At 39.8% G+C, this 15,053-nt stretch overlaps 1 protein-coding gene across 1 annotated transcript; it reads right to left on the bottom strand.

Annotated features, from left to right (window-relative positions):
* Window positions 1–3,816: 3,816 nt before the first annotated feature.
* RAX (retina and anterior neural fold homeobox) lies at window positions 3,817–14,774 on the bottom strand. Its single transcript, XM_032214725.1, has 3 exons — window positions 14,477–14,774; window positions 11,181–11,446; window positions 3,817–4,269 (listed from the first exon to the last, which is right to left on the bottom strand). The coding sequence occupies exons 1-3, from the start codon at window positions 14,772–14,774 to the stop codon at window positions 3,817–3,819; spliced, it is 1,017 nt and encodes a 338-aa protein (XP_032070616.1).
* Between the last annotated feature and the right edge of the window lie 279 nt (window positions 14,775–15,053).

Here is a 15,053-nt window from a genome sequence, read left to right as displayed (position 1 = left end):
CCAAAGACGTCTCTGTGGTCATGTGACCGGCATGACTAAATGCCGAAGGCACATGGACACTGTTACCTTCCCACCAAAGGTGGTCCCTATTTTTCTACTTGCATTTTTAAATGATTTCGAACTGCTAGGTTGGCAGAAGCTGGGACAAGTAACGGGAGCTCACTCTGTTACACGGTGCTAGGGATTCAAACCGCCGACCTTTCTGATCAACAAGCTCAGCATCTTAGCCACTGAGCCACCACGTCCCTGTCTTAATTACACATTTTTAAAAAGAATCCCCTTATCACTTTACCATGCACCTTTATTAATTGCGCTGACCTTAGTCCCTGTGATAGACCACTTCCCAGCACACCAACGTTTTTATTCCAATCTGACAATGACAGATTATAAATGTGGACTTTTCCCTATCTGGGAGTTACTTTTAATATACATTTCAAGATTCATTTGGAAATCTGAAAGCAGGCTCTTGGATTTGAACAGCTAAGAATCACTTGCATTAGGAACATCTGTGGAGATGGGATTAAAAAAAAATATGGCATCCATGCAGGGGTGAAATTCAGTAGGTTCTGACAGGTTCCGTGGAAATTTTGAGTAGTTCGGAGAACCGGCAACTACCACCTCTGGCTGGCCCGAGAGTGGGGTGGGAATTGAGATTTTGCAATATCCTTCTCCTGCCACGCCCACCAAGCCACACCCACATAATCGGTAGTAAAAAAAAATTGAATTTCACCACTGCATCCAAGGGTGTGTGATTGAACACCATCGCTTTGTGTTTTTTACAGGTGAGGTGGTCCCAAGATTTCATCTGGGATTGATTTTATGTATCAGCTGATATTTATAGTGTGTGGGATGGTGGAAGAAGCAGAAGGAAAGCCAAAAGAAGGCAAGAGTGGGAGATTCTCCCCAAAAGAGAGAAATGCTTGTTTATTCATGTCAGAAACATCACAATTAAAATAAGGCGTAAGAGGGGAGTGATTGGACTTTTGTGGAAGGAAGAAGAAAGGGCTCTTTTCTCTGGGTGAGAGGACAGAGGATTACACACTAGGCATCCTTGAGTGATGAGAGAGGAAAGTTGAACCTCCGGTCTGGTGCTTTACTAGGGATTAGAACAGAGGTGGGTTGCTGCCGGTTCAGCCCAGTTCAGCCGAGCCAGTAGTAGTGGTGACGGCTCTGTCATCCCACCCGGACACTTCTGTGCATGTGCAGAAATGTAGCAGGAGTGCACGCAGGAGTGGGGCCAAACCGGTAGTAAAAAAATTAGCAACCCTCTCTGGATTAGAAGGATTGCGTTGGAAGAAGGTGAAAGAGAGGGTTGGAATTTCAGGAGGTACAAAGGAATGGGGAGGGGGATGAACAAACAGATGAACTGTAAGAAGAAAAATGAGAAATAATTCCCGAGAAAGGGAAGACATGAGAAAGAAGCTCAGAATAACTCTACCTGGATTTTGCTTGGTGTTTATATTATTTGAAAAAAGGAAGGAAGGAAGGAAGGAAGGAAAGGAAGGAAGGGGTTATGTCGAAAAACCTAACCGTTGAATGCAGTGGGAATGAGTTATTTACTAATGATGGTCTCCTCCTCCTCCTTTTACTCCCCCCCTCTTATCTTACTCCCTCCCCCCTTTCTCCTAACCATTTCCTCCTCATAAGGCTGAATTTCAATTCATTTTTGTTGCTCTGCTCAGCATCTGTTCCAGTTCCTTTGAATCTTTCTTAAAAAGTAGCACCCAGAACTGGACAGAGTGCACGAGGTGCAGATTTCCCAGTAAGAACATAGCAGAATTGTTTTTTCTCAAGAAAAAGGAATGGTGCAGGGAACCATAATAATGATGAGGTTTACTTTCTACACACAAGTAGCTTGTCTTTTGCTGAGATGTGTAGACCCCACTTTAGAGACTACTACCCTAGAGTAGTAGTTACCCACTACTCCAGAATAAGAGGCTACTTCATCTAGAAGGTCATGAATTAAGATTTGGATAGCACGGTTATTTATTGTATGACAAGCTTAAAGTAAATGTTGATTACTACTTTGTTAGATGTGCCATTCTAAGTATTTGGAATAAACATAAAAGAAGGTTTTCTACAAAGGTGCTTCTTTTGAGTGTCCCCCAGGAAGCATTTTTCAGAAAAAAATGGTGGTAAAGCCAGACTGGTGGGCTTATGGTCAAATAATATTTTTTAATTTTGGTGATCCTATCCTCAAGTCTAAGAGCTAGAATCAGGACACATCTGCCATTGGTTTACATATTTACAATTAAAGAAAGATTAAAATTACACAAAAAGTGTTATGGGTTTGACTTTGTTAAAAATGAGTTGGAAATCCTACTGTATGGTAGTGATGAACGTATTATTGCTAAGGTCTATAAAACATTATTACATTTGAATTTGGAAAATTCATTGTATGTATTCAGTGAGCAAGGAACTTTGGATATATTATAATGCTTGAACAATGGGAGAATGTGTGGACGAAAGGTTGAAAGTTTATAGTAAATTATAATTTAAAAGATTTTTTTAATAAAATGATGATATCACTGGTATTTAACACCAGACAAGTTGTCAAGAATATTTAAAGGCATTTCCAATGAATGTTGGAAATGTAAATGTGAAGAAGGGTCTTTTTATCATTTATGATGAACATGTGATAAAGCAATGAAATATTGGAGTAGGATTCATATCCTAATACAGAAGATTCTTAAAGTGAATATAAAGATAAAACCCAGAAAGTTTTCTTTTGGGTTTAATGGAAAAGGACTTGGAAAAACTTCTTGGCATTTTGACGTTATATATGCTGACAACAGCAAATTTACTTTATGCACAAAAACATTGATTCCCACAATGGATTAATGGCTACAAAATTTGATGGAGTTAGCAGAGTTGGCCAAATTGACTACTTTGATTAAAGGGAAAAAAACACAATGACTTTCGTTTCTACTTGGAAACTGCTTCTGGACTTTGTGCTTGAAATGGGAAAAAATGAAACTTTGATTTTTGGTTTTACCAATTAGATAGATTTGCTATTGTGTAAAAGTAAAAAGTTGATGTTTGATGTTACTATCTTGTTCTATTGCACCAGAGGGAATCGGAAGTCAATGCCTTTTTTTCTTTTTCCCTTCTTTTCTACACTTTTCCCTTCCTTTTCCACCTCCCCTATTTTTTCTATTACTTGCTTTTGTATTATAAACTAATAAAAAAAATATGCAGAGAAAAAAAAGGAGTAATAATTACCCTACCCACATTTTCATCCTACGCCCTATTGATAAGCATCCCATATCTTTTACTAGTTGGCTAACAGTTGCTGAAGAAATTATCAAACTGCAGAATGCATTACATTACAACAGATTCAGTTATGATTTCAGACACAAGTCAACCATTTTAGACTATAATGCAAAAATATCTGTGCTTTAATGTTTACAAAATTCACCTAGGAAAGTTACAATTGTCTTTGTTTTATCCAGCCAAGATATCAAATGATGAGATCATTTTTTTAAAAAAATCCTACAATCCCATCCAAAGGAAACCTAGAACTAACAAGTGGGAAATGGAAGGAGGCAACTGATGGCTTGTCAGAATCACAGAATCGGAAGGGACCTTGGAGGTCTTCTAGTCTAGCCTCCTGCTCAAGCAGGAACTCCTATATCATTTCAGACAAATGGTTGTCCAATCTCTCCTTAAACACTTCCAGTGATGGAGCAAGTCATTCCACTGATTAATTGTTGAACATTCATTTTACTTCTACCCTGAAATTCACTCTCGAGAACAATGGCTCTCTTTATCCGTCCAATAGAAGATGCTAGAAACGAGACCTCTTCCAAACACAGTTCAGATTGTCTGCCACGGTTTGCCAAAGGACTGGATGTGCTCCTTTGCTTTCATCCTTAACGACGCAATGCTGGTATTCCGGGGATCCACTTCTTCCAATGGGAATTTATCCACAAAGTTCGTCCCACATTGATAAGGTGGCGGTGGCCCCATGACCCCCAGGGGCTGCAAAGTGTGTCCCATGGGGGGAGAGTTTAGGAAAGGAGGAGGGGTGTAGCTGCTAGGGAGACTCTGCGGAGAGGACACAAACCCAGGCAAAGTTTGGAGGGGGCTACTGTTCGACATGGGTGGGTTGAGCCATGACTCCAAGGGAAGGTTGCTACCAATAGTCCCAATGGCAGACGGTTGAGGAGAGCGGTTAAAGGAGAGGATGGGCGAATCCTGCAGCTTCATGGAGGTCATTTCCAGCTTCTCCTGACGCCTCCATTTCGCTCTCCGGTTCTGAAACCAAACCTAGGGAAGCAGAATTCAGAATTAGTCACACGCCAGAGAAGGAGGCCATTCACGTCATAAAATAGTACTACGTACTGTTATTAAATGATTGTTACTATGATGGTGTGTATGTTACAGCAGCAGTCCACAACCTTTTGGGCACCAGGGACAGGTTCTGTGGAGAGAGGTTTCCCGTGGACCAGAGGGGGCATGGTTTTGTGGGCTGCCTGTATTCTCACGGATGGGTCACCCACAGCAGGGGTGAAATCCTCCCGGTTCGGCCGAACCGGTAGGGACGATTGTCCTGTGAACCAGTAGTAAAAAAAAAAAAAAAAAGCTTCTGAGGATCACACGGCTCAACTGCGAGCCGCGCGATCGTCAGAAGCTTTTTTCCTGCTTTTTAAAGCATTTTTTTCCTGACAGTTCATCCGAACCGGCAGGGAAAAATGCTTTAAAAAGCTAAAAAAAAATAGTTGAAAGTGAAAAAAAGAGTTGGCCACGCCCACCCAGTCACATGACCCCCTCCCCCAAACAAGCCACGCCCACAGAACTGGTGGAGGGAAAAATTAGATTTTGCCACTGGTCCACAGACTGGGAGTTGGGGACCCCTGTGTTAGAACAGGGACCCCTGTGTTAGAACAGGGGTCCCCACCCTCTGGGCTTCAGATTGCCAGTGCTCAATGGCCTTTAGGAACCAGGGAACCAGTCCGCACAGCCTCAGCTCCACCTCAGGTCATCAGGCATTAGATTCTCATAGGAATGCAAACCCTACTGTAAACTCCCCCTGCCCCCAGTCCGTGGAAAAAATGTCTTTCATGAAACAGGTCCTTTGTGCCCAAAAGGTTGGGGACTGCTGTGTTAGAAGGAGAAGAAAGGGATTTTTAAAAAAATACAGTACAGAGCCCCAAGAGCTGAGCTAAACCTGAGGAAGACTTCACTTTCAACTGATAAAGACATCTCCCAAGTGTTTTAGGCCATATCCATGAATCATCACGAGAGAGACAATAACACATCCAAGCTTCTCTAGTGAACTTTTCGGACTGAAGGAAAGGAAAATCCTGAATAATCTAAGTTGTATGCACTTAGTAGTTCAAACTGTAATTTACGGAAAGATAGGCTTCTTTCCTATCTTTAAAAACTTCTGGTACTTTTAGGGGTAACTTTGAAGATAGATGTCAAGTTTCCCCCAGCCCAAAGATTCAAGGAAGAAGTCTTTGGAGCAATATTTTATTATCTATCTATCTATCTATCTATCTATCTATCTATCTATCTATCTATCTATCTATCTATCTATCTATCTATCTATCCATCCATCCATCCATCCATCCATCCATCCATCCATCCATCCATCCATCCATCCATCCATCTATCATCTATATCTATCTATCTATCTATCTATCTATCTATCTATCTATCTATCTATCTATCTATCTATCTATCTATCTATCTATCTATCTATCTATCATCTGTCTGTCTGATTTATATAGATACTCATCTCATCAGTAAGTAACTTTGGTCAATGGTTTTGGAATGGTAAAGTTTATCAAAATTTTCCAGTAATTCTCTCTTTAAAAAAAAATAATTACACTGATCACTTTTGATAGTGAGTGGATTATTTAATGCCGTTTCTGGATTAATTGGAGGAGGAGAGAAAGTAGAAGAACATCATAATCCTTTGTTCCTAACGTCCACTGCAAACATGCACAACTATAAATAACTGAAGATACAGAAACAAACATGTTCTTCCTTCTTTATTCCTTATTTCTGATCTCTTTATTTGCTGTCTACCGAGGGATGAATTCTAGAGCATAAAAACTTCAGGACAAAGTCTTGTCATCTTATATTTTATAAATTGCCATGCGCCCTGATGGAGATCGGATATGTGTGGGTGATTTTGCAGTGTTATGGATAGCCACAGAGAATATTACGTATGAACCCAAACTGGGGTGAACAAAGTTTAGAAGGCTTAAAATCCATGCTTGGGCTTAGACCAGTGTGCTAAGGATTGCGTGTCTATAAAAAGATCAAGCTTAGGAAGGAAAAGCTTTAAATTTATTTCAATCAATCAGACTGATGTTTTATTTAAATTTTGACTAGATTTTATTATTTTTAAATTTTTCTTATTATATTTTGGTTAATAGGAGTCTTGCCCCACCACAGAATATATGTTTAAGAAGTGTTATTGTCCATCACATTAAAATAAAACTGACGAATTGCCATGTCCCAAATGTGCTTTTTCAAGAGGCAACTGGACTTTCTGTTTTTTTCTGTGATGACGCTTTGCTTCTCATCCAAGAAGCTGCTGAAGAAGTTTCTTGGATGAGAAGCGAAGTATCTTCAAAGAAAAAACAGAAAGTCCAGTTGCCTCTTGAAAAAGCACCTTTGGGACAACCATGACCTGGATGATTGAGAATCTTCATAGACATTTGACAAATTGGCAATAGCTTTAGCCGGTTGTGCCTAGTGAATAACATTGATTATGTCCCTCTTTGAGGGAGATGGGTGGTTTAGAAATATGAACTATAAATAAAATAAAATAAAATACACAGTCAATGTTTTTCCCTTTTGAAGAGCCATCCTAAATGATCTCCCAAATACATAAGCTTATGATTGAAACCTGGGTCTCTCTAATCAAACAATTACTTGAGAGACAGACTTTTGATGGGAAAATACCCTATGTTACAGTACATTTGCCATAAAGCAGGAAATGCAACATGTTGGTGCAACATATGTATACATATAGAACAAGCAGTTAACATTCATAAAGTCTTGGGGCTCCCAAAGTCCCTTAAAATTTGGCTTTTAGAAAGCCTGTGGTTGACAAAATTTCCATCTATTAATTGCAAAAGGCCACATGATTTGGCCTGGAACATATACAATACTGATACATTATGGCATCCTAGGTTTATAGGAAGTACTTGAGACATATGAAGGCCAACACAAGCTAAAGAACCGACAGCTATGATTTCACATTGTTGTGAACAGACAATAAATAATGTCTTAGCATAAATGTACAACGTACAAAGACTAGAAAGTCTGTACATCTTTGCTTTAAACCACTGGCATTCTAGGTATAGTTAATTTGAAGAATTTTGCTTAATTACTAAGTTCCACAAAAGTCTATTACAAAGGTAGCATTCCAGAAAAATTACTCTGTAGGACTAAAAGAGAGCAAATGATTTACTTATAAAGGAGTGAATCCATGCTATATGAGCTTTTAGTACTATAACCAAAAACTAAAGTGCCCGATGGAAGAGCAAGTAACACACTATCCCATAATTAAATAGACCGTGTAAAAGTCTCAGTTGAAAATTGTTCACAAGACTTCTTACCACTTTTGATCAGGAAACTCACGACGTTGTCATTCTAAAACAAATTCAATAGAGATTAAAAGGGGGGAACCCTCCCCCCAAAAAACTTCTTCATATAAAATCTATGAAAGACAAATAATTATTCTCCCATTTATTGTTCACCATATCCATTGCCCCAACAAATAAGAATATACAGCCTGAATTACATATTGGCTGAAATATTTCAAGCCTACTTTGTGTTTTAAGCAACATTACTTAAATCCATGCTTGAGTTTTTTTGACAGTGGCCATTCCTCTGTCCCACAATAATTTCTTTTATAATGTCTCTTAGTTTATAAACCCATTTTTGCTTTCATTAAATAGGTAAAACGATTCCTGTTTTTCCTTTTGTCTTAACTATTTAATCTTATCTTGGATTTTTCGCTTTTTAAAATGAGCTCTTCGAAGTCTTCTGTATGTCTAGCTCATAAAACGGTATGAGCCACATTTCTCAATTGTGTTTTGATCTCCAATTTTAATTCCTGTTACTGTTTCCAATCCTGTCTCTTCTATTTAGATATGGAGACAATATAGCAAAAAGATCTTTTGGAAGAAATGGCAAAAGGGAAGCAAGATTTATCTGACAAGGCAGAGAAAAAGTTGACATTGAAAGTGGATCTAGAAATGATAAGCTCCAAGAATGATATGGAAAAGATATTTCATTGGGCATACAAAGAAATTGATTGATACTTTAAAAATAAAGTAGAAGTAACAAGTAACAAACCAAGAGAATGACCTGAATAATTATTTTATATTGGATTTACAAAACAGATTTTTTAAAGTTTGGGTGAAGTTTTGAGAGAAGTGGTAAAAAAAAGTAATGAAAAGAAATCAAGTTTTGTTTACATGATTTGAATGGACTAAAGATTGTTAGACGTAAAAGGAAGGTATATAAAATTGGTTTATTTAACCAAGTTTAAAATAAATAAGCTATTATTTCTATTAAGGCAACCCTTAATGGATTTTTGCTGATATCAAGACTGAAATCGTGACGTTTTATGGATTTGTTAGTGGATTTGAGGTGGAACATGGGATCAAGAGATCATTAGTTGCAAATTAAGAGGAGGTGAAAAATTGCTAAAATTGTTAATACTTCTTGTGATGAAAGTTGGAAATCACATTTTAATGTATTTTTCCTCCTTTTAAGCTATATTCTTACTTGTTTCTTTCTATTCTCTAGTTTGTCCCTTTCCTTTCCACTTTTTACTCTTTCTACACTTTTTCCCTTCTTTTAATTGTATTAGTTTTTACTATTGCAATTACAATAATTAATAAACAATTTAAAAAAAGAGAAATTCTCCCAGTCTTGTTGTCCTGTGTAATGCAAACATAGACCTCATTCTTACATGTTTTTGCTCTCCCAATTACATTAGAAAGGGCATCTGGTTAGTAAATGCTCAGCTCCATTCCCGACTCTACCCCAAATTAAGAGTTTACAAATCATACTACATTAGTAAAAAGTTATATTGCATTAGTAATCTGATATAATGTGTCTTTGTATGTTCATTAGGCATTTCATTTTCTAAGAAGGCATCTATTCATCTTTACAGTATATCATGTAAAATTAATTTCCAATCTCTAGATCAGGCAGTCTTGTTCAATATTTGTTGACACATAGCTGTTAGCATTATAAATGTCTATTGTCCTACAGCTTTAACAGCTGGACAGTACAGTTCTCTGTACTTGATGGTTTTCTGTTTGACAATCGGTGGGCTGCCCTAGATAAATAAAAATGCCAATTTTGATGGAAAGAAGGAACAATTGTCCCAAATCACTGCAGTTACAGGCTAAGCACAATGAATAACTACCCTAACTTGACTTAATGGTTCAACTTATGAGTTATTTGTGATTTAACCAAGCAGTTCAAAAGGCTCGTGCTAAGGGTATAAATGTATTTGCTTTAGAATGGGAACAGTGATAGTTTGATCTTTGTTAATTATGTTATAATTAGTTTTTTATGAGACATGAATGAAAAGGTGTACTATATAACAGCAAGGGATTAAAATACACTCTTGTTTTCTTTTATTTAATTTCAGCTTCAAAAGTTCCATAATTAGCTAAATAACTACCTTCAAGTAAACCCCAAATAAATTTGAAAGAATTTTTTATTTGGAAGAAAGAGGCAACCTGATTTTGAAGTTGCAGGAAAAAATAGATAGCATACTAAAAAGGAGAGACATCACAACCAACAAAAGTGGGTATAGTCAAGGCTTTGGTTTTCCCAATTGCAATGTATGGCTGTGAAAGTTGGACCACAAGAAAAGCTGAGCACCAAAGAATTGAGGCCTTTGAACTATGGTGCTGGAGAAGACTCCTGCGAGTCCCTTGGACTGCAAGGTGATCAAACCGGTCAGTCCTAGAGGAGATCAACCTTTACTGTTCTTTAGAAGGCCAGATCCTGAAGAGGAAACTCAAATACTTTGGCCACCTAATGACAAGGAAGGACTCACTGGAGAAGAGCTTAATGCTGGCAAAGATTGAGGGCAAAAGAAGAAGGGGACAACAGAAAATGAGGTGGCTGGATGGAGTCACCAAAGCAGTTGGTGTGAGATTAAATGGACTCCGGGGGATGGTAGAGAACAGAAAGGCCTGGAGGAATTTTGTCCATGGAGTCGTGATGGGTCGGACATGACTTTGCAACTAACAACAATAACAAAGGAAAAAAATAACAGCTAAAGGAACAAAGCACTAAAAGCAAAAGTGGAATATCAACTAATCATGCTGTCTTCTACAGTATAATATTCTAATTCAAAAAGTAATTCATTAAACTTCTATCTATCTTCCATTTTTGGACCTCTCCTTCCATCCCCAGATTTATAGGATCCAATGAATAAATAAACTTCAGCTTATAGTAGGGCTGGGAAGAAATTCACTTGGATCAGATTTTAACACAAACCAGCCTCATTTATATTGCTCAAATTAACACTGAATGAGAACCCAATTATCCATGGGCTTTGATAGCTCTCCAAATTTTGTAATGAAATCCTTGAATTTTATATCATCAGGCAAATCTTCCTGAAAAGTGCTTGCAGAAATGTGAAAATTTGGGAAAGGGCATGCTAAATACATACAATTATCCCCCAATATATGCAGAAACAATATGGAACAAGCTTACATTTGGGACAAGGTGAGTATTACAGAAAGGAAAACAAGAGATGAATGAATTTTTGCATATGTGGTTTTAGGTGATTTTATGGGCTCGAAATGCCATGAGTGGAAGGACCATAAGTTACAGGTGCTGAAACCAAATACTAATAATTACAGTCTGAAATTTTAGAAAACACACACACACACACACACACACACACACACACAAAAACCAACCAGATTAGAGAAAATCCCTTTTGCAAACCATTTAACCTGGGTGCAAATCTGAAATTAGCTCCAGAGGGGCAAAATACAAAAAAAAAGAGAGAAAGAAACAAACAAAGAAAGAGAGTGCCTTTAAATTGGATTAGTAAAATAAAGGCTGCTGTGGGATTGCAATGCTCTAATGAAGGAAGAAGAAAGAGGTTAGTAATTCTAAATTTCATGGTGCTATTAGATCACCATTAGAAGGGAAGGGAAGGGCATGTTTTTCACCTGAACTCTGACTTCAGGTAGATTAACTTTCATGGCAAGCTCTTCTCGGCTGTAAACATCAGGATAGTGAGATTTTTCAAAAGCTCGCTCCAGCTCGTGTAGTTGATAAGTAGTGAAGGTGGTACGGTTCCTTCTATGCTTCTTCTTGGGCTGGTCTTCATCTAAGAGTTTGCCGTCACTGTTACAAGCAGCCAGCTCAGGGCTCAAGCAGTTGTCTGAATGTTTGGTACAATAGGGATCTGAGAAGTGAGAAATAGGGAAAGTTTGATCGACCTTTTAAGTGGATTTACACCAGAATATTCAATTGATGCCAAGCATAGCCACGCAAAATCTCTTGATTTCAACATCCTTTTATTTATTTATTTTCCAGACAGTTCCTTCAATTGCTTATTTGTTTTATTTGAAATAGCTTTCATGAAGAGTTTACATGAGAGTCTCTAGCTACTGATGCACACACCAAATAGTGATTTTCTAAGAGGAAATTGTGTATTTTCTATTAAGCGCTGAACTGTGCAGTGCTTTGGATTTGAATTCAAGAAGTTGTTTGAAGCTATGCAGGAGTCTAAACACAGCGTCAGCAATTCCTTAAACAAGCCACACTTTCCTGCCCACTAGGAACTGCCTCATACTGGGAATGGATGCGGCTATTTTAATGGATTGCCAACTGGTGCTCTTTCTATCCTATCCAAACTCTTTTTGAAATTCAGATCAAATCACTGCACAGCCTTATCAAGCATTTTCTCAATATGTATTGATTGTTCTGCTATTAGGCAAATGTTAAGTTCTTTGCTTTTGCTTCCTCTTTTATCCATTTATTTTGAAATTCTATCTTGTCCCAATGGTGCTTTGTCTAAAAGGCACCTGAACTTTCTTGGTTTTCATGAACGAAGGAAAAATATACGCGTCCCAGGATAATGTTGCAGGATCCAATGCTGCAATCACCATGACCAGATTGGATCCTTGGGAGTGGAGTCAGTTTGAAACTGTTTTGCTTCCCATCTAGGAAACTTTTTCAGTTCTAACTGACTGGTGCGGAATGGAAGGATTTATGTGTATAAATCCTTCCATATCCCGCCAATCAGCTAGAATCTAAGATGCTTCTTAGACGAGAAGTGAAATGTTTTCAAACAAAGAACAACAAAAAACTAACAATCCAGTTTTGGAAAAAGCGCTTTGTAACAACCACGACCTGGGTGATTGAGAATCTCCATAGACGTAACATCCATGTTAAAACCAACTGATCGGAATCAATAATATTCTACTACTAGATGTTCATTTTCCCCCTGCTCCCTTAATCTGTGATCTTGGACGTGCCTATAGCCCACTCTTGCTCAGGTCTACCCAGAATTCAGTTACTTTGGATAAGTAGCGGGAGTTGTGGATACTAGTCTTGCTTGGGTATTCTACTGAAGCCCTCTCAAACAAGGAAGAGCTGAATCCTACAGTCATTCTACATCACAAGCCATTTCTTTTCTTTCCCCAGATTGAAAGATTGTCAGCATCATTCTACCATAAGGACCCACTGTCTCCGAACTTGCTCCTAGTGTCCTCCTTTATTAGTCCAATTTCTGGTTCTCACAGCAGTCGTCCATCAGATGCTCCTAAGGATGACGTGGTTTGCATGACAAAATTGTGAAAAGACCTTGGCTTTGCCCAGCAGGCGTATTTGAACTGGGAACTAAGTGTAATCCTAAATCTTATGACTTCCCCATAAGACTGTTCCTCTAAAGCCAAGGCATCCTAGGTAAGAGGTCACCAACCTTTTGGACCTCAGGGACCACTAAATTCATAATTTTAAATCCCACAGACCACTAATATGATTTTTTAAAGGTAAATAGTATTTAGTGTAATATAAAAAATTCAGATGATTTTTCTGCGGTCCTCCAAGATTTTCTCATGGACCACTGGTTGGTGATCACTGTCCTAGATCACTTATATGTCCGTCTCATTCATTTCCAAGGATCTGAGAGTCACAGATTTAGGAGGCCCTGACCGACATCTTAAGAGAGATTAATCCAATTACTTCCAAGGGGGAATTCTAAGGCCATGCAGAATGCGCTTATTTAATATATATCGCTCCCTCAAATCCCTTCCTACAAGGAGTTGCAGAAAGTTCTTCTCAGAGGACAAAAAAAAAAATCACTTCATTTTTTAACTGAGTGGCTCATTAAAAATGACGCTGATTAAAACTGCAAGGTCTTTTGGGGTACGTGATCCATCAGCCACATACTAAGCACCGGCTCTGTGCTCTTTTGACAGATCATTTTGGATGAAATCACATATCGGAGGGCAGCGCCCATAGGGGAAGAGAAGCAGAGAACCAGGCAAGTTTCAAAAAAGCATGAAGGCTATTCTGAAAATGGAAGGATGTCTTTAGCCAGAAAACTGCTTTGGAAATGATTACATGTTTCCAACAGAACCGGGATCAACCTGAGGGTTACTTGATATTCTCGAGGTTGGTTGTTTTCTCGCAGACGTTTGCGTTACCCAAACTAGATATCATCATCAGTGCTAGACAACCAAGCTCAGAGAGCACCAAGAACTCCACATTTCAACCCTGAGTTATAAATATTCTCCTTTATTGGTAGGGATCCATCTTCATCAGTGGCTTTCTCAAAGTGGCGTCTTCAGATCCTTTGGGACTGTAACTCTCTTGTGTCCCTGGCTGGAAACTTTATGAGAAGGCCCAATGTATCTGGACTGCGCAGGTGCTGGAAAGCATCGCTAACAGATTTTCCAAGGTAATGAAAAAGTCCTTTATTATAAACGTGTCCCAACCAAAGCCCTTAAGGTTAGCTAGCCTAATATTTGTCACCTTCTGTTAAGCTTGAGAAATGGAATATGCACCTCAGTCCTAAGGGACTTCCCTATTAATGTCATAAAGGCAGGACGCATGTTAATAAATAAATAAAAAATTTACTTGATCTAAAGCTTATTTCAGTGATTCAAGTTTAGCCCTAGCAAATTTGCTACAGTTAAGCTTAAATCACGGAAATAAGCTTTAGAGCGGCAAAATTTTATTGACTGATTCATGTGCATCCCACTTTTATTATTTTTTTTACAAATAATTTAAGGCCATAGAAAAGAGGGGCTGATCTTGAAACAATCGTTCTCAGAATTACAGAAGGGAATTTAAAAGAATGCGACTTTCACACCTGAGACCTCCCAAAATTCTGGGGGCTGGGAATTAAGGATGCTGGGATCCAAGCTTTATGGGGGCCAGAAAACGGACTGATGATTTTTCTCTCCCCCCTCCCAGCCCCTCTCACCTCCGAAGCGTCCCGTCCTGGGGCTCGCCTGTTCCTGCCTCAGCGCCTCCTGGGCGGGCATTTGGGAGAAGCCTTCCCCGCCGGCGCCCGTCTTCTCGGCCGCCTCTTTGCCCGGCTTGGCCCCGCCGTTGCCCTCCTGGCCTTGGAAGCCGCCCAAACGGGGGTCCTCTTTGGTAAATCCCAGGATGGCCTCGATGCTGTGGAGACGAGACGGGGGACCTCCCGGCACGGGGCTCCTCAGCAGGGGCCCAGCCAGCGAGAAGCCCCCGCCGCCTCCCCCGGCGTCGCCCATGCTCAGGAGCGCGTCCTGAAGCGGCAGGTGCATGAAGAGCGCCGGGGGGCGGAGCAGCCTCCTCCCGGCTCCGGGCGCAACCCAGACGCCGGCCCGCCCGATCTCCGCGCCAGGGAAAGGCCGACGCGCTGGACGCGGGGAGATGGGTTCTTCTGGGTGGCGGATCAGCCTCGGTCCCGACGGACGAGGCTCCGCTCGGCGTCCGAAGCGAGCGCGGTCGGCGGTGCCGCTTCAGCCCAGCCGCCTGCACAGGGGCTCGAAGGCGCCCGGAGAGCAGGAGAGCGGCGGGCAGTCGGGCCACCCGCTTCAGCC

The sequence above is a fragment of the Thamnophis elegans genome, chromosome 3, assembly GCF_009769535.1.
Source record: "Thamnophis elegans isolate rThaEle1 chromosome 3, rThaEle1.pri, whole genome shotgun sequence".
In the NCBI taxonomy this organism is placed as follows: domain Eukaryota; kingdom Metazoa; phylum Chordata; class Lepidosauria; order Squamata; family Colubridae; genus Thamnophis; species Thamnophis elegans.
Note: the sequence above shows the minus strand (reverse complement) of the source record. Positions and strands in the feature narration are given on the sequence as shown.

Excerpts from the sequence above, each read along its gene's own strand:
- RAX (XM_032214725.1), bottom strand. The coding sequence starts at position 14,774 with ATGCACCTGCCGCTTCAGGACGCGCTCCTGAGCATGGGCGACGCCGGG. Across the intron at positions 11,447-14,476 it reads GGCGCTGAGGCAGGAACAGG|AAACTTTCCCTATTTCTCAC; the intron begins CGAGCCCCAGGA and ends AAAAGGTCGATC. Across the intron at positions 4,270-11,180 it reads TACCTGAAGTCAGAGTTCAG|GTTTGGTTTCAGAACCGGAG; the intron begins GTGAAAAACATG and ends CTGCTTCCCTAG.